This window comes from Propithecus coquereli, unplaced genomic scaffold, assembly GCF_000956105.1.
Source record: "Propithecus coquereli isolate 6110/MARCELLA unplaced genomic scaffold, Pcoq_1.0 Scaffold227, whole genome shotgun sequence".
NCBI classification, from domain to species: Eukaryota; Metazoa; Chordata; class Mammalia; order Primates; family Indriidae; genus Propithecus; species Propithecus coquereli.
The window spans coordinates 1,437,993-1,461,097 of NW_012147808.1; the positions used below are offsets into that span (position 1 = coordinate 1,437,993).

At 53.5% G+C, this 23,105-nt stretch overlaps 1 protein-coding gene across 1 annotated transcript in view; it reads left to right on the forward strand.

Moving 5' to 3' along the window:
- Nucleotides 1-1,560: 1,560 nt before the first annotated feature.
- CREB3L1 (cAMP responsive element binding protein 3-like 1) overlaps nucleotides 1,561-23,105 on the forward strand; it is a 35,946-nt gene continuing 14,401 nt past the window's right edge. The window contains exons 1-2 of the mRNA XM_012645225.1: nucleotides 1,561-2,115; nucleotides 21,575-21,803. Coding sequence (XP_012500679.1) covers nucleotides 2,014-2,115; nucleotides 21,575-21,803 — 331 coding nt within the window. The 5' untranslated portion in view covers nucleotides 1,561-2,013. The remainder of the gene's footprint in view (nucleotides 2,116-21,574; nucleotides 21,804-23,105) is intronic.

Sequence of the window (23,105 nt, forward strand, 5' to 3'; positions counted from 1 at the left end):
TCCAGCTCAGGAGCCAGGACTCCAGACACCTGCTGTCACAATCTCACTCATGACAGACTGGCTTGTTCATCCAGCCAGAGACCACTTCCCTTGCCCAGAGAACAATCACCCACATGTCAGTGTTTGAAGGTTCCCCATTTGGCCAGATGTGATGCATCTGGGGAAAACACCCATGGTCCCAGCACCCTAATTCTTCCAGCAACTGTTTTGAGAGTGAACTGATTTCTCTTTGACCCACCTTAACTTCTCAGAGTTGCATTGCTGGTGAACCGGCCCCAGAGCATGGGCTATAATCCAAGCTTCTCAAGAGGCCTGGGAGCTAACAGTCAGGTGACAGCCTAGAGGGTCAGAACTTCACTAGCCAGAACTGTGTCAACTGAGTCATGAGATGGGGAGAAGCCACGTGCCTGCCTGGTGCCCCAGGCAAGCAAACAACTGCTGTCTCAGCCTCGGCATGAGCCCTTCTCCCACCCTGGCTCTGAGAGCAATTTCGATGACATCCATGTCTTAGCTGCAATGACATCTCCACTTCTGAAAGGCCTTTTGGTTCCTGAGCTAATTAAAAGCCCCAGACAGAGAGGACACACTTAATCCTATTAATGACTTCTGGGCAGGAAACTGTGTGCCCGGCCCTCCCAGGGAGCGCCTTTCTGAACCACCTCCATTTGTTCAGGTGTTTGGTGATTGTTTATCAGCCCTTTCAAGAGATTAAGTTGTACGCAGGAGCAGGTTAGGTAATGATCCAGGGGGCCTGGGAGTGTCTGGTAACAGGAGGGTGCAACCAGCCAGCACCTTGGCTCATCCGGACTCCACAGCCACTGTGCTCCACCTTCTTGCTCTTCAGAGGCACCAGGGGGACTCAGCAATTGATAAGAAGAGGAGTAGTCACCTATCTCTTGCTGTTCACCCAGCCCTTTCACACTCTGGGGAGCTGGGGACAGTCTTTGCCCTGAGGAATCTCACAGCCCAGTGAGGCACTTGAGCAAACAATGACAATACCACTTCAGATGCAACAATGAAGGCAAGCAAACATGTCCTTTGAGTGTATATAGGGGTGGTAACTGCTCCAGCCTGGGAGTTCAGGGAAAGCTTCCTGGAGGAAGAAACATGTGAGCTGAGAGGTGAGAGTTAAGAAGGTGAAAATCTCCCCATCCATCTAAGGTGAAAATCTCCCCATCCATCAAGGGGGAGACTACCCCGGGGGCTGTAAAATGGAATTCCCTGACTTTGGGTTTGATTTGGTTCAGGCATAAAGCTGGAAGAATGGGAATAACCCAGCTTCCTCACCAACTTATAGGACAGTGGTCGATAAAGCCTTATCAAGTTGCCAGTGTTCCAAGGAACACTGTTATCTGTTCAGGACCATTTTGCTTTAAGCCCCTACCTTGAACGTTGAGAGAACAGAGATTGCTGAAGACTAGGTTGCAGAAGTCTCTTTAAAAGAGGAGGGACGATTCCTGGAGCCACGCCCTCGTCTCATTAATATTAAATTATCGTGAATATTGATGTGGGGGCGTGGCGCCTTGGCCAGCTGGGCTAACCAGCCAGGGGTTCCCAGTTTCACAGAGGAAAGTGACAGAAGCCGTGCAGTGGGAGACGCAGAGACAGCGGAGCGGCCGGCAGCCACCCAGTCTCGGGGGAGCGCTCAGCTCCCCCGCCCCCGGCTCCCACCCTGCCCGGGGGGCTCCTGAAGCCCTCAGCCCCACCCCCGGGCTCCCCATGGAAGCCAGCTGTGCCCCGGGAGGAGCAGCGGGAGGAGGAGTCGGCTAAATGCCCACGGTGCGCCCGGGGCCCCTAAGCCCTGCCCGCTCCGCGCCGCTGCCCTAAGGCCCCCGCGCCCCCCGCGCCCCCCACCCGGGGCCGCGCCGCCTCCGCCCGCCCCTCCCCCGGGGCTGCGCCCCGGACCTGCCCCCCGCCCGCTTGCCAGCGCTCAGACAGGAGCTCTGGGCTGGGCGCGCCGCCGCCCTGGAGTGAGGGAAGCCCAGTCGAAGGGGGTCCCGAAAGCCGGCCGCGATGGACGCCGTCTTGGAACCCTTCCCGGCCGACAGGCTGTTCCCCGGATCCAGCTTCCTGGACTTGGGGGATCTGAACGAGTCGGATTTTCTCAACAATGCGGTAAGATGAAGGGTCTCGGTTCCCACTCCACCACTCCGCACCCCTCTTCGGCACCCCTCTTCGCGGCGCACTGGGCCCCCAGAACCACACATCATTGGGCAGGAGCGGGGGAGGGGGCTCGGTGCAGGGTCTCCTGGAGGGACACGTGCTTAGAGCTCTGAGGTTTGGCGATTAGGTTCCTCGACACCTCCCTTAGACCCCAGCCTCGGAGCCTGAGCGAGTGCGCGCCCCTCCTGGGGGCTCAATCCGTGGATACATTGGCCACCACCTTCTAGGGGAAGGGGACTTGGAGGCGTCAGGGCCATCCGATCCTTGGATATGAGCTCAAGAGACACCAATGGCCCCGTCCACGTCTTTTAGCCGTCCCCCACCCACTCTAGGGTTCCAGGACCAGATTGGGCGCAAAGTGGCAGCGCCCTGTCCTGTGCCCCCTTTGGGCCTCGGTGGCTCCGAGCCTGGACGTCCGCTGGGGGGCGCACAGGAGAGCGTTCGGAGGGCCAGAGTCCCGACGCCCCTAGGGGGTCAGAGCCAGACCCAGGTTCTGAGCCAGTCCGGGGAAACTTAAGGGTGCTTGCCCTGGCCGCTGCGGGGAGTCAGGCCCGAGATCCCCCAGCGAGGAATCTGAAGCTCAGGGAGTCAGGGCAGCACAGGGTGATCGCTGGGGAGGAAGGAGACCCTTCTGTCCATCTCTATGTCTCTAGGTGGCTGCTCTCTCTGTCCCTCATGTCTCACTGACTTTCTCTGTCTCCCTCTCCCTGTGTAGTCCTGTCTCTGTCTCTGTCCCTGTCTCTCTCCTTTTTCTCTCTCTTCCCTTCCCTCCCTAAGGAAACGTGGCTTTTCTTCCCTCCCTCCCTCTCTCAGGCTCAGCCCTGAGGCCTTGATGGGGGAGGGGCGTGGGCTCAGAACTGGAGAAAATATTTGGGTTCAAAAGGGCCTGCCCAGATGAAATGTGGACTGCTTAGGGAACCTAGCCCCTCTTCAGGGAGCCACCAGTTGTGCATGCAGCACACACACACATACACACACTCACACCTACCCTGTGGCCAAGCACTTGAGGGTCTCTACTTCTTGGGACCAAGATAAACTTGGCCAGGCAAGAGCCAAGTCCTTATAGGACTTGAGCATCTTGGACTTCCACCTAAACTGTCCCAGGCCACTAGACTGATGGTGGGGAAACAAGCCACGGGACAGGAGCCTGAGTCAGGGAGGCATGGGGTGTGAGGTCTCCCTGTTCTCCATTAGGCAGCACATCCTTGTCACCCTGCACTGAGACTCCTCGTTCCAGAGGAGCACAATCTTGCAGACAGGCCAAGGGGACAAAGGGAGAGGGTTTGCACTGGCAGTGGAAAGACCTGGGTTCTAGTCCTGGCTCTGCTTCCCCTGTGAGCTTGGGCTGTGCTGTTGGCTCTCCTCTCTGGGCCTCAGTTTCTTTGTCTGTAAAATGGGGAAAGGTTGGATGAAGTCTTTCTAAGAACGGTTCTGGCACAGATCCTATGAATAAACCTACAAGGATCTGGGGATCCACACACCCCTCTTGGAGTTGGTCAAAGATGCTGGTCAGAGGGAAGGGGGTTTGTTGAAGTTCAGACCCCCAAAGTCAAAGAGGGTGGTGGAGCCCCCCTACGAGCTTCCCTCAGTCCTTGGCAGCTCTGAGTTGGGCTTTCTTCTGAATGAACTCGCCGCCCGCAGCCTCTTCCTGCTGCTCCATTCAGCCCTGCATCCCCAGCTGCTCATCTGGGCCTTGGTCCAGGGCAGGAAAGGAGGCATGAACAGACAGTGGTATGCAGCCCCGGGACACGGGAGGGGAAGCCCTGCTGGAGAGGCTTCCGACCTCCAGCGGCAAGGCCAGTGAGGCAGGGGAGAGGAAAGGGTCTCTAAGGCGAGGGAGAGAGAGAACTTCTGCACTAGGAATCAGGAAATTGGACTCTGGCTGTGCTTCTGCCACCAGCCAGCTGGGCAATTCAGACAAGTGACTTTTCTTCTTCTGGGCCTTGGTTTCCTCGTCTGAAAAACGGGGATATTAGAACCTTTCCCATAGCATTATTGAAGACATTTAGTGAGAAAACTAATGTGAAGATTAACGTAGCCCAGTGTAAGAGTCCACAGTTGGCTTAATCCAGAGACTGGACGGGGTGGTAGTGAGAACCACTCAGCTAGGAGTTAATTACTACGTGACCTTGAGCAAGTTATTTTCCTTCTCTGGGGCTTCCATTTCTATGTCTAAGGTCCTTTCTAGCTAGGATCCCATACCAACCCCACCACCAGCTCCCTCTTCATTCTGCATGTGGATAGGAAAATGTTTCCAGGGTTAGGGATGAGTAGGGATGGCATCTGTGTGCTTCTCAGTCTGGAAAATGAGAGTAGGATATTCACTATCCTTAAAAATCCAGATACAGGCTGGGTGCAGTGGCTCATACCTGTAATCCCAGCATTTTGGGAGGCCGAAGTGGGAGGATCGCTTGAGGCTGGGAGTCAGAGACCAGCTTGGGCAACATAGTGAGATCATTTCCCTACAAAAAAAAAAATTTTTTTTAAATATTAGCTGGGCGTGGTAGCATGCACCTGTAGTCTCAGCTACTCAGGAGGCTGAGGTGGAAGGATCACTTGAGCCCAGGAGTTGGAGGTTACAGTGAGCTATGATCACACCACTGCACTCCAGCCTGGGTGACAGAGCAAGACCCTGTCTCTGAAACAAATTTTTAAAATCCAGACGCAGGCCATAAAGTCACATAGAAAACATGTGCTCTGTTGCTCTGTGCAAAAAGCAAAATGTATGCTCCCCCTGAATACAACTATGTGAGAAATGTACATTCACTGGACAGAGACTGAACACACAGTCAAGTCAGGTGAGTTTAGAGGTGTCGACAGTGCTTTATTTTTTTTCTTCTCTGAGGATACCTTCATGTTGTTGCAATCTTGTTTATGTGATTCTCAGAGACACCCCTCAGAAGGGGCTGCCCTTCCTGCTAGATGCCTGGGGCTTGTCCTCCCTGCCCCTCCCCCACTCTCCCACAGTTCCTGACTTGGCCGCCCTTGAGCCCTCTTCCTTTGCACCCTGTGATCCCTCAGCCCCTTGGCACGGAGGAGAGAGGGTCTGGGCTCAGAGAACTGGGATAAAGGGGCAGAGGGGGAGGTCATGTCTCTACAGACACTTGGCCTATGCACTCTTACGGCCTTCCTCTGGCTAAGGAGGAGGGAAGACACCAGCTTCTCTAGAGGGAACTGGCTTGGGATCCCAGAGAAGCCCCAGCTGGGAGGGTGTGGGGAAGAGAAGGAGAAGGAAGAAGAGTTCTGTTGTCTCAGAGGGGAGCAGCAGGAAGCTGCAAGGATGTTTGCCCAGCACACTCATTCACCTCCCAGCAGCTGGGGAGGCCAGGTGTGGGAATGACGGGGACCCAGGGACCAGCCCAGGGGAAGCGGGCTATGGAGGATAAGGCTGATCACTGCTCCCAGGCCCCCAGCTTGGCTTCTCCTGAGCTAACTCTGAAGCAGAGAACCACGGCTGCCCCCAGCCTGTGGGAGATTTAGGGAGATTAGAGAAGTATGTGTGTTTGGGTGTTCCTATGCCTGTGGGTGGGCCTTTAACAGCCCTTAAAAGGGGACGTGTGTGTGTGTGTGTGTGTGTGTGTGTGTGTGTGTGTGTGTGTGTGTTTCTGTTTAAATTCTCACCAACAGGAAAGAGGACGACAGAAGGGCCAAGGCACTCTGGGCTCAGAGTAGAAGCCACCAGAAAAGATCTAATGAAGAAAAACGAAGGGAGGAGCCCACATCTATCTCAGGGAGCCTATTCAGAAAGGGGACCTCCCAAGATACCTACTCTGCCACCAAATCTGGAGTTTGTTTTGGGCAGAGGTTTGGTTCTGTTTTTGTTTTTGCTTCCCCCACTGTGGAGAGAACAAGCTCTCTGAGGGCAGGGGCTTTGTCTCTCTTGTCCACTGCTATATCCCCAGTGCCTAGCACAGTGCTTGGCAGAGTAGGCCTCACAAACCATTGTTGAATGAATGAATGAAATAGGACTCAGGCCAGACCCACATTTTTTCAGGAAGAGGGGAAAAGGGTGCTTAAGCCCATCCACTTCCACCCATCAGGGTCCTGCAGCCCACGCTGTCTCTGAGGTTCAGGAAGGCGAGAGCATGGTTCCAATGAGTTGTCATTGCCTTGAGCCATCCCCATACTGTGACACAGGCCCCTGCAGCCCCTGGTCTAGGATGGGCTAGAGCTGGCTGACCCACAGGTGATTCGAGCTTGTGGTTCGGGCCTCACCCTAGAGCACTGGCTCTAGGGCTTCCATCTTCCCCAGTTTCTACTTCAGATTGCTCTAGGACTCCTGGATCCACACTCACTCAATTTAAAACTAAGCCTTTTCCAGTCCTGCCTCGGGGCCTTTGCACATGCCATTCCTGCCATCTGGAATGCTTTCCCTCCAGTTCTCTCCATCTCAGCTTTCTGGTCCCAGCTCAAATGTCACCTCTTTGGAGAAGCCTCCCTGACCACCTAAAGTGGGACCCCCCTCTTATTTTCTGTTTTAATCCCTTGATTTCTTCATAGCCCTGCACCCAGTTTGCAGTTATTTTATTGGTTTATTGTCTATTTTCTCCATGAGCAAGTAAGTTGCACGAGTACAGAGACCACATCAGTTTTGTAGGCTGCCAAAACCTAGCACGATACCAGGGCACAAGATGGGTGTTCAGTATTGTAAAACTCTACCACGATGCAACAAGCTACTCTAAAATTTCCAATTACGTAAAACATGGAGTTATGTTTGTATAGAATCAATGAAAAATGATATTTTTCAGGGGGTCTGTACTATCACAAAAAGCACACAAGTAAAGATTGTGAAACCTTGCTGTGCGCAGCAGACCGATCTGGGAAAGCCCCACAGGAGCGCGACAGTCGCTTCTGTATCAATCCCATGGAGATAAGAGCTTTACCTGCTTCTATTTGAGATGGGGCCCGAGTATAGGACAGAAGCCAAGTTTTGGTTCATATTGTAGTGGACCTTGCTATATTTTAAGGATTTACTGTATTTGAGGAGAAAATTACTTTAGGCTGGGTCAGTTCCTATAAGGGAAGGGGAAAATTGTTTAAAAAAAAAAAGGTAAAACGAGACCTGAGAGTTCAAGAAGTGTACTGACAATTCCCGGAGGGGCCCTGGTGTTCTCAGAGTCCTGGCCCGGCCAGCACTGAGGGTGGCAGGGACACTGGGTCCCACAGAAGTGCTGTCTGAACCTCAATCTGTTGTGAGGTCCCTCCGGCTTCCCTGGACCAACTGGGGATTCCCTTACTCATTCACTGATACGGACATCATTCCTTCAGCAACTGGACACTGAAGGAGCACATAGGCTGGTGCCAGGGTTACCTGGATGAAGATGACCTGGCCCTCCAGTCATGCACAGCTGAGCGAGACAGACAGACAGGGAAACAGTATCAACACCAAGGCAGGCGCCATGATGGGCCAGAGCATGGTGGGAGGCCGAGCCAAGCTAGAGGTCATGAAAGGTTTCTCAGAAAAGGTGACCTGTGTGCACCCCTCCTCAATTTCCCCCATGTCTAGAGGCAAAGGAGTTATTGGAAGGCATTTCAGCAAGGAGGGTTGGGGCTGTGTCCCTTTTATTGAGCATGTATAGGCATCATTGTTCCTTGTGCAGATGAGCAAACTGAGACTTAGAAAGGAGGGAGACATGTTCACTCTGTTGAAGGGTAGAGTCCTCCAGAGGGAGTCAAGGAGGAAGAAGCTAGAAGCTAGTTTTCTCCCACTGTTGTTCTGGTTTGAGCTTTGCCCTCTAGGGAAGGAAAATTCAGGATCCTGGATATCAGAGGGGCCCTGCCTTCATCCTTGCCCACCCCCATCCTTAGAGCTTTAGGGGCAGAGCCAGATCCCCTGGACAGGACCCCACATCCCATGTGGAACCCTCTCATATTCAGCCCAAAATATTGCTCCCCAGCCCTTCTGGGGACTTGGACCTTTGCTCTCAGTAGCTCCCAGGACTCCCCAGGAGGATCTGTTTACGTCTGGCCTGGCCCAGCCACCGTGCCGGGAGAGGGAAAGATAAAGGCCTCCCCTGCTTTGTGTCTTCTCCTCCCCGTACCATGTACCTCCCGCAAGCCCTGGTACCGAGGCTTTCCCAGAGCATCTCTCTCTGGGACCTGGCTTGCCCTTGAACCTCCCTCAAGAAACCAGCTCCAGATGCTGGAGAACAGGCTGTTCTTCTGGAATTCTCAGCACTCCAGGGGGCAGGATGGAGGAGGAAGATTTGGGTGGAGCTAAGACAAGACCGTGAGCATTACTCTGGCTGGAACTCCATGTAACCCCCTTGACCAGGCCAGGGGAAGAGTAAGTGGCAGGACCATGGACCAGGACTGGGGAAAATGTAGGGCTGGGAGTGTCTGGTTCAGAAGAAGCTGGGAGAGGCAGGACATGGCTCACAACTCTGCCCCTGGGAGGAACTATGTCAAAGGTATCGACTTCCTCGGAATGTCAAAGATCCTGATCCCCACGGCCTGGACACACCACATCATCTACAAGGCAACTTGATAGCTAGAGCAATAATGGGCTTCCCTGCTGCCGGGTTCAGTGTGCCTCCTCCCCCAGCTCTCCTGGGACAGAGCCCTCACTGCCTCTTCCTTGGCCCTTGGCTCGTGGCCCAGAATCCGTTTCACCCATCACAGAGAGGCTGACACATCTGGCCTGGGATGTGTGGTCCGACATAACAGCTGGACAGCAGCAGCCACTTCTCTCTCCTCCCCTTCCAAAAGAATAACAAAAATGAAAGCAGCAGTGGCGGGAGGCAGGCTCCTCAGGCCTTCACGGAGAGCCAGGAGCAGTTTTCAGCAGGGAAGAGGGGGCTCGCTTTGAAGGCAGAGTGGAGCCATGAGTTCCCTTCTGCTTGGAAAGGCCTCACCCCTCATCCTCATTTCCCTAGTATGCTGTGTGACTTTGGGCAAATCACTTCCCCTTTCTGGGCCTTAGCTTCCTCATTGCTGAACTAGAATGAATTCCTTGAGGGCAGGGATTGCTAGTTAATTATTTTGGGCTATTTCCTGTGTGTAGCAATAGTGACAGTGCTCGGGAAATGTTTATTTATTGGATGGATGGATGGATGACGGAAGGAAGGAAGGAAGGATGGAGAGAGGAAGGGAGGGCGAGTGGAGTAGAGAGGGGATAATAGAGGACTGAATAGGTGAGTGAATAGATAGTGAAAGAAAGGGCACTTCCACACTTCCAGCTTCGATGGTCCTCTTTTTTTCATTGGATATTATTTATTCATTCATTCATTCAAATAGTGAATCTTAGCCTAAATCCCACCTCTACCTTCCACTTTATCACAATGGCCTTTTCTATTACAAAATATATTATGCACTAAAAGAACATATATAATGCATATCTATGAATTATAAAGTATAATAAAATGGATACCCGGGAACTCACTACCTGGCTTAAGAAATAGACCTAGTTCTGAATATCTTGGTCTCTCAAAGCTGCAGGAGTTTGGGGAAGAGGTGATCTGTAGACCCTGAATCCACCCACTCTGGGCAGATTCCAAACAGGAAAGTCCCGGGTGCCTAGCCCCAGGCCCAACCCGAGCAGACAGCAGGTCTGCAGGTCAGATGGTGGATAACCCAAACACAGCTGAGCCTGCCTGAGGTGGGGTGGCTTTAGCACTGCTCAGACCCGGGAGCAATGCTGGCTCTTACCACTTGCCATCAGTTTGAGTTTGGGCAGGTGCTTTAACCTCTTCAAGCGTATTTTCCTTACCCATAGAGTAGGGATGGTGGTAAAACATAGGGTTCTTATGAGGATTCAATTAGCAATTCTTATGGAGGGCCTAACACAGGGCCTGGCACAGAAACAATAGCTTCTGCTGCTGTTTTTGTTCTCATTGTTGTTGTCACTGCCTGAAAGGAAGGCCCTCTGCATGGGACAGCCCTTGGGGGAATGTCCTACCTTGTCCTGTCCTACTGAGCCCTGATCACAGGGATTTTATTTTCCTATCTGTCTCACCTCTCTGGAGATGGAAGTTTCTTTCCTTTGGGTAAATCCAAAAGCCTCAGTCCCCTTCTCAGGGCTCTGTCTCTCTGGGCATCAGGCAAGGACTGGCCAGGGCAGGAACAAAACCAGGGCCCTGGCCGGGCGCGGTGGCTCACACCTGTAATCCTAGCACTCTGGGAGGCCGAGGTGGGAGGATCACTCAAGGTCAGGAGTTCGAGACCAGCCTGAGCAAGAGCGAGACCCCGTCTCTACTAAAAAATAGAAAGAAATGATCTGGACAACTAAAAAAATATAGAGAGAGAAAAAATTAGCCAGGCATGGTGGCACATGCCTGTAGTCCCAGCTACTCGGGAGGCTGAGGCATAAGGATTGCTTGAGCCCAGGAGTTTGAGGTTGCTGTGAGCTAGGATGACGCCACAGCACTCTAGCCCAGGCAACACAGTGAGACTCTGTCTCAAAAAAATAAATAAATAAATAAATAAAATAAAATAATAAAAATAAAACCAGGGCCCGGGGGTGAACCCAGTGCATAGAATGGGGATCCACATTTTTTATCTGGCCCTGTATTAGGTGCTGGGATGGGGCAGTGGGTTCATTCCTTCAGCAACCAGAGTTGTCGTGGGTGCTTAAGAATACAAGCTGTGCAGTCAGAGCTTGGGTTGGAGTTCTGGCTTGACCACTTGCTAAATGAATGAACTCGGGCAAGCTACTTAACTTCTCTGTGCCTCAGCTTCTTATCTGTAAAGAGAGAGTACTAATAGTACCTACTTTATCTTCTGAAGCTTAAATGGGATACTACATGCAAGGAAGTAGAGTAGTGCCTGGCACATAAACACTAGCTCTTATTATAATTATTACCATTACTATTAGGCATAGTATATGTTAGGTGCTGTGTGATGACCTGCAGAGGGCTCAAGGATGAAATCTGTCCTAGGTCCTACCCTCAAGAAGGTTAAAGTTTAGAATGAGAGATGGATCCCACAGTGCACAATTTGAGTTTAAGGTATATTCACCAATGACCTGACGTTCTATAAGTACAGAGAGGGAAGGGACCCTTCCAAGCTGAGTGATCAGGGAAGGCCTCCCGGAAGAAGCAGCATTTGAGTTGGGCCTTAAAGGGTGGGAAGAGATGGAATGAGGAGATAAAGGATAAAGGCATTCCAGGCACGGGGGTGGTATAAGCAAAAGCGCTGCTGTAGCAATGAAGCTCACAGCGGGTTGAAGGAACTGGGAGTGCTCAGTCCAACTAGGCGAGAGGGAAGAGAAAGATGAGGAGGCTCCAGCCCCAGTGGGAAGTTGAGATCCATTTATGCCAGACTCGAATACCATGCGAGGGAGCTGGGAGTTTTTTCAGCAGGCAGGAGGGAGCCGATGATAGCTCAGAGCTGGACAAGGTGGTGGTCCCCAGCTCCTCTGAACTGTCTCAGTGCTGGGAGGTCTAGAGTCCCTTAGGGGGATGTCAGCTGTCAGCCTGTCTGGAAGATCAGGGACTCTCCTCCAGGGGAGACAGAATTGAGGGCTCTCCCTGAGCCCATGGCAGCCTGAGGCAGCAGCTGACCCCAGGTCCCTTCTCTCCTCTGACTTCCACCCCATGCCCTGATGTGACTCTCATGCTGGGCAAGGAGTACCAGTTCCCGCCTGGCTCTTTCATCCCCAGCACTGGGGCCAGGCTGGCCTGGGGAGGCCCAAGGCAACTCCGCCCTTGCAGAAGGACAGTCTGTTCCTCTTCAGGGCTGGGAGCTCTAGCCTGAACCATGTCCTGCCTCCTGGCCCAACCCCAGGACCCTAACAGGTTTCCCCCACCCCCTACAATCGCTCAGGACCCTCCACAGGACCCTCCGCTACAGACAAAGCATGTCTCTATTAACCCCAGTGGCCTAGAAGGATCTGAACCCTCCTCCTGAGCCCAGCCCAGCGTGGCACCCCGCCCCTTTTCCCTCCCACCCATCAGCTGGGACAAGATGCCCAGAGCCCCTCTCAACATCCTCCTGGAGAGGAAGCCCAGCCCTGCCCTCTGCCACCCCAAAGCCTTCACCCCTTTCTCTCCAGGCCAGCAAATCAATTCCACATTTGGGATCTGGCATGCACTATCTGCTCAGAACCCTCCCTCCCAGTTGGCGCCCATCTCCCTCCACCCCATGTGTCAGCCCATGGGGTCTACAGGAGGGGAAGGGCTCCTGCTTCTGACAGCTCCTTCAGAGGATGGAGAGGGAGCTGGACTGTGGCAAGGTACCAGCGGGACAGTGGACAGGAGGCCGTCCCGGGGAGAGATGAAAGAAGAAGGGCAGGGTATGGGGCGGAGGCAGAGCTTGAGCAAGCATTTGAGGGGATGAGGGCTTGGGGGTGGTGAGGGAAGGAGCGAGGTAGTTCCCAGCTCAGCACATTCCTGAGACATCTGGACGTGCTGGAAGGGCCCCAGCTGGCCCACATGGCTGTGGCTCCAGCTTCTCCACTCTGTGATGTCAGGACCCAGCACTCCCCCGTCCTCTCGGAGTCCTACTGGCCTGGGGTCCACTTGGGGCTGAGTGCTGGGGTCTCCTCCCAGACCCCTCATCCTCAGTGAGCAAGAAAGAGGCCCCTGGGCGATGGAGGAAAACATGGCCTGCCACAGTGGTGGGCTGAGCACCACGGGAGGAGACAGACACTGAAGACCCGGGGGTTTGCCCATCTGATTGGCTCAAGAAAATTTTCCTTCGGGCTGGTGCCAGCCCCTCCCTTCTCCCTGGAAGGGAGATAGAGACAAATGAATGAGTCTGGAAGTACCTGCTTACCTTGAGCTGTGTGATCCTCGGCAAATCCACTCCCATTCCGGCTCTTACTCTTCCTCATCTATAAAAACAATGATAGCTACATTTAATGAGAACCTTCTACGTGTCCTGCATTGTATAAAGCACTTTACAAATGTTATCTCATTTAATCCTCACAGCAACCAGTGGGGTAGATATAAGTACTCCCATTTTATAGTCGCAACTGAGGCTCAGAGAGGTTGAGTGACTTGCCCGAAGGCTACACAGTATGTAGAAGAGCCAGGATTAGAACCAGGCCTGTCTGCCGCCTTTGCTAGTAACCACTGAACTACACTGCCTCTGCAAATAAGAGTGGGTGGACCTAATGATGCCAAAATTCCTTTCAGTTCCAAAAGTGTCATGATTTCTTTTGGCCACCATGGGTCTCTTCAAGAAGAGCAAGGGCAGCCATTAGTCACACATGGGTGGGGGAGGAGGGCAGAGGCAGCTGGCTTTGAAGCATCGGGTGGGTCAGGCGTCTTTGGAGGCCCCTCCCATGGAGGCCCCAAGAGGTCCAGACCCCAGGGACTGGAGTCATAGCCTGATCCCCAGCCGAGCCCAGGGGTCCCACACCTTCCCTGAAAGAAGGGAGTAAATAGGGAGAGAAAATACCGCTCCTTCCAAAAATAAAACCTGAGGACAACTCAGACAGGCCGGGACCGCTGAGGAAGCCAGAGCTGAATGCTGAGTGCACTGAGGAGAGGGAAGAGGCCAGAGGAATTCTAGCCAGAGCTAGGCGGTAGGCTCCAGCCCGGGAGGACCTTCCAGAGGGCCCGGGGCCAGGAGAGCAGCTCTGGCTGCTTGGCCACTGGGCTCTGTTTATACCCTTAAGCTTGGCCTACACCTGGGGGCAGCTCCTCCAGCACTGAGTCGGGTCTGTGCTGCCCAGGTACCTGGCCTGGCTGGGGCTTAAGAACAAAAAGGTCTCAGGAAAGAACAACCTGCAGAATGGGTACAGCGGCCCCGCTAGGGAGGAGCAGAGGGAAGGAGTCCAGGCACATGGAAACTCTGCCTGGAGCAGGAGCAAGCTGGCATTGGAGCGGAATTCGGGACAACCATTCCTGGAGGCTCTGCTGCAGAGAAAAGGGCCTCAGACCATTAGCTCACTGACACATTCCTTCATTCACCCACTCAGTCACTCAGTCACTCAGCAAACAGCTGAGCACCTACCATATGCTGGGACTGATGCTAGGCTTTGGAGCTATGGGCAAGAATATAGAGGCAATATGGCTGAATTATGTCAAGATTCACTAAGGAACTTGGACTCTATCCTAAGGGAGTAGGGAGTCATCGATGGCTAGTGAGCAGGGAAATGACATGGTCGCTTCTGGGTTTTAGATCTCTCTTCTTGGTGCAAGGTGGAAGAGGCGTCAGAGTTCAAGACTTGGAACTACCTTCATAACTGAGATAGTCAGAAAGCCTTTTGAGAGCAGGAATTGGGCCTTGTTCATTTCTGTATCCACAGAGCTGCGCACACAGTAGGTGCACAGTAAACACTGAACGAATGCATGAATGATGAATGAATGAATGTGACTGGATGCCCTTATTTTCCAGAAGCTCCCAGTGCCAGCCCTGGCACTTGGTTTCCAGTGTCCTAAACTGTCCCACAGGGATCTTCTGGCCACTACCTATGGACCAACATCTCCAGCAGCCAGACCACGGGCTGCTGTGCCCTTGGTGGTGCCAGACACAGCAAATCCCAGCCCCCAGCGGCGGCACTTGCTGCCATCGCTTCCTCCTGCCCAGACTGTGCCTGGCGCCTGCCCTAGGGTTGGGCCACAGCACATGGGCTGCCTGGTCAGAAGATGCCAGGGGCTGGCCAGGAAACTGAGGGACCTGTGGTCTGAGCAGGGCAGGGTTACCAGTGTCAGGAAGGGAAACTGGAGGGCCAGACTAAGAGGACTAGGGGCTGCAGAAGACACCCCCCACACCCAGGACCCCGCTCTGCACAGAAGCAGCCTGCGGTGGGCGCCAGCCTGCCCCGTCCTCTCTCCCTTCCTTTCTCCAGCACACACTGGCACAGAAAAGCTGTCCCAGGCTGGGCTCAGTGGCTCACACCTGTAACTTAGCACTTTGGGAGGCTGAGGAGGGAGGATTGCTTCAGGCCAGGGATTCAAGATTAGCCTAAGCAACATAGCAAGACCCCATCTGGACAAAAAATAGAAAAATTATGCAGGCATGGTGGCATGCCTATAGTCCCAGCTACTTGGGAGGCTGAGGTAGGAGGATTACTTGAGCCCAGGAGTTGGAGGTTGCAGTGAGCTATGATGATGCCACTGCACTCCAGCCTGGGTGACAGAGCAAGACCCTGTCTCAAAAAGAAAAGAAAAGCAAAGCTCAGTCCCCATGTTGGCCCCTCCTTCAGTCCCAGCCTCACTGTCCCAGCCCCATGCAAGCCCAGGGCTCCCAAATCTCCCTCACTGGGTCTCACATGACTCAGTTATCTCAGGCACATGGCTTGGTGCAGTCAACGTTTAGTTCTGTGGTTGTGTGAGATGTTGCTTGTGTTTGTGTGAGAATGTGCATGATTGTGTCTGTTTGAGCCCAAGTCTGCGGCAACTGCATGTGTGTGTGTGTGTGTGTGTGTGTGTGTGTGTGTGTGTGTGTGAATCAGTGTCTGTCTGATCACAATTGAAGAGTGTGTCCTTGTTGGGTTTGTGTTCATGCCTAACAGTGTCAGCCTATGTGAGCCTGCGAGGGTGTGTCTGTGTGATAGCCTCTGTGCAAGGCTGTACGTGGAATTGTCTGAATGTGTCAATGGGTGTGCATATCTGTCATCGTGGTGTCAAAGAGGTAGTGTTTCCCTGTGTAAGAGGAATCTCTCAGCCAGTGTCTGTGTAGCATGTGCGCATGCATGCGCACACACACACATTTCTGCTTATTTGGACTTGGGCTCTGTGGGGGGAAAATATGAAACCTCAGCAGCCGCCTTCCCTGGGCCTGTGGGGAATGAGGGATGGGGGAGAGGTTGGAGTTGGAACAATGCGCTCCCCTTAACCCCCATACTCTGCCAGGAAGGCTCAGGGAGGGGCTGGCCCCAGGGATCAGGAGAACTGGCTTCACTCCTTCCAGTCCCCAAAGGGGCCGGGGCAGAGGAAAAGGGCCCACATTCTCAGGACTAATTCACTTCACCCTGCCCCTGCCACCCCTGCTTCAATAGGGACACAGACTGCAACAGACAAGGAAACTGAGGCCCTGAGAGGAGACACCACCAGTCCCGGCCCAGGTCTCAGAGCAGGGCTGGGTCTTGAATTGGGGACTCTGGAGTTTGAATCTAGTGTCTTTTTCCCCCTTCACAGGATGGCCTCAGAGTCTCTGGGAAGGCAAGTCCTGGGTCTCTCAGGACCCCCAAATACTAGATGGGGATGCTTAAGGACAGGGAAAGTCTACGACAACTGGAGACCCAGGGGCCCTCCTCCCCTGCCTGCTGTCTCTTGACCCTACGCCCACTCTGGGCACAGCAGTGACTCAGACTGGTAGCCCTTCAGCTTGAAATGGGGGCAATTTTCTAGTGACCACGAGGCAAGTAACCGTCCGGGAATGTATGGGTCAGTGTGTGTTGCGGGGGGGAGGGGAGTCCTGTGGGCCCGGCCTGCGGGGGAAAGAAAGGGGGAAATGTGAGAGGACTCTCCTCCCATCTCTCCCCGGAGCTCGCTCTCTCGGAAGGAATGTCCGGGCTCAGGATTCCCCCCACCCCTTATCCCACAGCTCAGCCTGGACCCACTCCGGTCTCCTCCCTCCTTTCCCCAAGCACATACTGAACCAGCCTGGGCTGGGGGAGGGGCAGAAGCCGGGGATGGGGGCGCAGGCGCCGAGGATCCCGGGGCCTGAGGGAAGGGGTGCGCCGAGGCCGCCTCAAATAGGGGGAGACCCTCTTCCCACACACCACCCTGCCAGCAAACATCGGCGCCCCCGCAGCTTTACTCTCTTTCCGCACTGACCCCAGCGAAGGACTTAGGGATGGGAACAAAGGGGATCCTGAGCCGGTCCTGTCACCGCCCCAGGAGTGTCCCCACCCCGCCACCGGAGACAGAGTCCCCGCTGCACCCTCAAGAAGCCCGCGATAGGATTATTCGAGGAGGGCGGAAGGAGCCGAGCAGGAAGAGCCAAAGGGGACGTAAGAACCCGGGCCCGGCCCACCCTTTGAGCCGGGAACCTCGGCGGAGACCCTCCCTCTCCACTCCCCCGCTCGGGGGCGGGGCCAAGCTGCTGATAAGAGTCTTAGGACACCGCGGGGTTGCCGGGCCATTTCTGTCGCTGCCCCAGACGCCGCAAGGGCCACGGCCGGACCCTCCTCCGCGCGAGTCCGACGCTCCTCCGGCGCCCTCCCCGCCGCGGCGGGCGGCTGCTCGCAGCCTCCTCCCATTGGCCGGGAGCTCTGCAGCTTCCACCAATGAACAGGCCTCATTTCGACAAGGGGCGGCCCCAAGCCCCGTATTAACCATTTGTGGGGCGCGCTGGGCGCGCAGCACCCGGATCCTTCTCTGAAATTTAAAGGGTGGGAAGTTGAGGCCGGGCTCCGAGAGAAGTTGCAGCCGAGAGGAGAGGTACACGAGTCTGCGAGCCGAAGAGCTCGGAGACCTCTCCTCCAAGAGAGTGGAGCCACCGGCGGCTGCGCGTGGCAGCCGAGAAGGAGCTTATATTGGCAGGACTGTAGGAAAAAGTCTTTAACGAGGAGGGAAACAAATCATAATGTTTCCTTCTCTGGCTTCCCACCCCCGTTGCCTGGAAAGGCACCCCCGTAGAACGCTCACCCCCAATAGAACCCTACCCCCTCAGAACGTTGACACATGACCCCTGCCGTTTGCCGACTCCTGGCAGCAGGCCTCCCCCCTCCCCGCGCCCCATTTGCATCGGACAATCTAAACCCGCACTTTTTGTCTGTGAACTGAAGGGAGAGCTGGGTGTAGCGGGGTGGGGGGTGGACGAAAGACCGTGCTGGGGCTGGGGAGGTCTGGGGTCTCCAGAGTGGGCTTTCCTGGAGTGGGCTGAGGTCTCCAGAGTGGGCTGCGGGGAGGTGGGTACAGAGAAAGAAGTGAGAGGACAACAAGAAAGTACCGCACACCCCAGTGCAGCCCCAGAGCTGAGGAGAACCCCACCCTCGACATCACCAACTCACACTGTGACCCTGCGTAGATGGCTTTCCCTCTCTGGACCTAATGAGTTTTCTCATTAGCAAATGGGGAGCGGGGGAAGGACCATAAGCTTCCTCAGGTCCCTTGTCCTCTAAATTGATAATATACACTAACCACAATGCCGTGAGAGGCCAGGAATCGGATGGAAGTGGGGCTACAAAGCTCTCTAAGCGAAGTCCCCAATTGCAGTGCTCCCATGAAGGGGAGGTGGGCCTGGGGCTGATGGACGTTCCCGCCATCCACTGGCCCCCGAGGAAGCCCTGAGCAAGAAGGACCCGGAGCGTCTGAGTGTCCTCCACCCCCACCCTGCCTGCCCCTTGGCCGCCCTCCCCTTCCACTTGGCTCCCACTGCTCTGGAAACTCTATCCTGCTGGGCTTTGGCTGTTGTTTCTAGCAGGTGGGTTGGGGGCTGCTCACAAAAGGGGGCCAGCTGAGCTCCCTTAGTAGTTTCCTGTGGGCACCCTAAAAGGGTCTCTGTGAAGAACCTGATTCATCTGCCTGGAGTCAAGGCCTTCAGGGACCCCAGCCCAGCCGGGAGGAAGCATCTCTCCTCTCCCAGGCCCCTAGAAGGGGCTTGGCAAACCCTTATCGCCTGAGAAGCAGCTGCTGGAGAAATACCTTAGCAGCTGACTCACGGGGCTCCCCTCCCTCTCCTCACAACCCCCTCCCACTGGGCCCCACACCAGGCCTTTTAGAGACCCTAAGGGAGAGGGCTGCTAGGAAGCGCCCCCAGCTGGGCCAGAGGGGCTCTGCGAGGGTGTGGCTAGCCTAGCGCTGGCTGTGGCTGGGTGGGTGGGGGGTGGGGATTTATACCCTGTAAAAGGCTTCTATCTGGGATCACAGTTATTCTTAGAGACTCGTTCAGCTGAGGCCTCTTACCTCCTGGTTCTGCCTCACCCCAGGCACTGATGGGCAGTTGATATAGTGATGGCGTTGCCCTCTGGGGTACAAGGCCCTGTCCCTCCTCCACTAATATTTTTGAGTGTCTGTCGTGAGCCAGGGCTGGGATCCAGCAGGTGAACAAGGTACAGACCCTGCCTCAGGGAGTGTACAATCTGGCAAACAGGCAATTAGCACACGGGAATATCGGCTGCAGTTGGGGAGGGATCGGGCAGTGAGGGATGGTGGACGCTTCTCTGCTCTGTTTGGCTCCCTGGGCCTCGGTTTCCCTATCTGTCGAGTGCAGATATGCAACTTCCTTATCTCATTGGGTAGTTGTGAAGATTAAATGAAATGATGCGTATGAGAGCACTTTAGGAGGTTCAAATCATAACAAAAATATAGGATGACAGTTATGATTTATGGCAAACTGGAAATGGGGAGAGTACCCGAGTCAATGGGGTTCTGACCCCATTTTGTCCTGAATTCTCTGATCGGGCTTTGGAGGGAGAGAACAAACCACCTCCCCCAGTTGTTTCCAAACTCAGCTCAGGCCCAGAGCTTAGGGGCTGCAGTTTTCATAATAACAGTAGCTAACAATGATCAGGCACTCACTACGCACTAGGCACTGTTCTAAGTGTTTCATACGTTCAGTATTTACTCATTTTATCCTCATAAGCCTATGAGGTGGGTACCGTGCATCTAACAAACATTTGATCCTCATGGCGACACTATGAGGTAGGAATTGTTATTTCCCCCTTACGGATGAGAAAACTGAGGCATAGAGAAGTTAAGTAACTCAACAAAGAATGAAGCTAGGAGTCGAAAGCAATCTATGCAACTAGAGAGCTTGTGCTCATTCCCTGCTCCATGTGACAGACTCATGTGACCCCAAATCTTATTTTCTTTCTTTCTTCTGTTTTTTTTTTGAGACAGAGTCTCACTATGTTGCCCAGGCTAGAGTGTCGTGGCGTCATCCTAGCTCACAGCAACCTCAAACTCCTGGGCTCAAGCGATCCTCCTGCCTCAGCCTCCCGAGTAGCTGGGACTACAGGCATGCACCACCATGCCCGGCTAATTTTTTCTATATATTTTTAGTTGTCCGATTAATTTCTTTTTATTTTTAGTACAGACGGGGTCTCGCTCTTGCTCAGGCTGGTTTCGAACTCCTGAGCTCAAACAATCCGCCCGCCTCAGCCTCCCAGAGAGCTAGGATTACAGGCGTGAGCCACTGCGCCCAGCCCCCAAACCTTATTTTCAAACGGAAGATTTCTCTGCTCACCCTGTCTAGATTGGGACAGGTCCTGAGATTCCAGGCCAGAAAGGGCTAACAACTCCAGACCCTGAGCCAATCCCCAAAGCCAGTCCTTAATCACTCACCAGGTGGGGCTCCAGGGTCTAAGCAACCCCCATCCCACCCCATCTCTTCCAGCTCACCAGCAAACTCACTCTTTCAATAAATAATGAATGAATAATGATCACAGTTCTTCACACATTTATAATTCTTCAGAGGGAAAAAAATAACTCACAAACAACTACTATATGTCAGCTACTGGGGTGCTTTATTAATGATAAGCAATAATGTTTGTTGAATAATTACTATGGGCCAGGGACTGTTCTAAGTGCTTTACATGCATTAACTTGTTTAATCCTCACAACAATCTTAGCAGATAGGAACTGTTATCAGCTCCACTATACAGAAGAAAGAATGAAACAGAGAGGTTAACTTTCCCAAGATCATGGAGACCCAGATTTTTCACACTTTTTGGTTTCTAAGAAATATATGTTACTTTATTACCAAGTACGCGCATGCGTGTGCACGCATACACATAACCGAGATAAAAAAATTCACCAGGTATTTAACTTCACTATGTGCAGTGCACTCTGATATTTTCTACTCGGTTTTCTTCTGTTTTATTTTTACTTAAATTCTGGTCGTGACCCACTAAATTGATTTCACAACCCATTAATGAGTCACCACCCACAGTTTGAACAGCACTGAGTCATAGCCAGAAGTATCAAGGCCAGGATTCGAACCTAAGTAATGTGGCTCCAGAGCCTAATCTCTCTGTATAAAGAATGGCTCAGGAAGGGGGGGACACTGCAGGCATGAGGACAGATGGGACCGCGCTGATGAGGGGGCTGAGGCCTCACGAATCCCACCACCCTGCATCACTCCCTCCCCACGTCCCAGCAAAAGATAACACAAAAGTCACTTATGTCGCCTTTGGAATAAACTTGCTGGCACAGACACAAATTGTTCTTTTACTTGGTTTTCACACCAGTCTCTGAAGGAAATAGAAACAGATTCAAGCAGTGTCAGTGATTTGACCAAGGGCACAGAGCCCAGGGTCCTGTTGCCTGGTCCAGGGGGTCTGACCCGATCCACAGCTCACCCTTGAGGGCACCGATGGTGACGGTGGAGATGGTGGGGAGGAAATGTGATGACGGTGGTGATGGCAGTGACAGAAATGAGAAGAGCTGGTGTTGGTGGCATTGGTGGCGGGGAGGTTGGTGATGAAAGCAGTGGTATCAATGGTGGTGGGACGGTGATGGGAGGTCGCGGGGACAGTGGTGGTGGTGGCAGGGGTGGGGTACCACCGCAGCTGTGCCTCACCCCCTTCCCAAGCTAAGCTGACTCCCCTCTTTCCCTCCCTCTTCCCCACTAGCACTTTCCCGAGCACCTGGACCACTTTGCGGAAAACATGGAGGACTTCTCCAACGACCTGTTCAGCAGTTTCTTTGATGACCCTGTGCTGGATGAGAAGAGCCCTCTGCTGGACATGGAACTGGACTCCCCTATGCCAGGCATCCAGGCTGAGCACAGCTACTCCCTGAGCGGCGACTCGGCACCTCAGAGCCCCCTTGCGCCCATCAAGATGGAGGACACCACCCAAGGTAAGTGGCGGGAGGGCCCAGGGGCAGCACAAGCCCAGGAGGGAGGAGGCTTAGGAGCGACAAGAGTGGGCACCTGAGAAGCTCCCAGAGGAGCCACCCACAAAGCCCGCTCAGAGGGTGCTGCTCATGCCTTTCTGCTCTCTCTCAAATCAAACCCACGTGGGCCCTTCTCAAAAGGGTTTCTTAACCACTGACTTAGGGCAGAGGTGCACAAAATGTGGTTCCGCAGCATCACCTGGGGACTTGTTAGGAATGCGCATTCTCAGGTCTCCCCCAGATGGCGCTAAATCAGAACCCTGTGGGTAGGGCCCAGCCTTCCAGGTGATTCTGACACAGGCTCAGGTTTGAGAACCACTGACTCTGAAGAAATGGTGGGGGGGATTAAATAACAAACGTGGACAAGTTACAAAGACTCTAGAATCTTACCGCCTCCTCACACTGTGATGTCCTCCGAGATGCCACCTGGGAGAGATTCCTGTGCCCTACCTTTATTCCTGAAGGTGGGGTTCTCTAAAGCTCCCCTCTCCTCCAACTCTGCCCTTTAAAGCAAAGGGCCCCCCGGAGTCCTTCCTCTCAGGTAATCAGCATTGGAGACCACACCAGTCCCCACCTAGAAGTGGTCCCTTTGGGCATTTCCTCAAATACAGGTGATCTTGGTGCCACTATTTTTGGCTAGTTGATCACAGACACAGCTCTTAACCTCTTTGAGTCTCGGTATTTTCATCTGCAAATGAGGATAACAATAAACATTTCAGTAGCACTCTCTAGTCTATAAATTGCCTTCGTGTGAATTATCACATCTATTTCTCAACAGGTAAGGCAGGAATCCCTGTTATCATAATCCCCATCTGACCAAAAAGAGAATTGATACTTCACAAAAGCTGAGTTGTCTAGGTCAGACACACAGTAGAATGCACAACAGGGACATAAGAGCAAGCCCCCTGATTCTCAGTGGCACAACCTGCCACCACCATGATGGCCAGCCTCAAGGGGCATTTGGGCTATTGGGCTGGGAACCCAACCAGGCTTTGGTGTGCATCCTGGTGCCTCCACTGGAGGCTGGGTGGTCTTGGGCAAGTTGCTTAACCTCTCTGGGCCTCTGTTTCCTCAATTATAAAATGAACACAATATGTACATTGAGAGTTCTGGTCAGGATTTAAAAAAATATATGTAAAGTACCCAGCTCGGTGCCAGCACATAATATATGTCCATAATTATTGACTGTTTTCATTGTGCACATAAAAGTCCTATTAATACTATGAGTGGCAAGAACAATGAATGCCATTCTTATTCCTTTTCCCT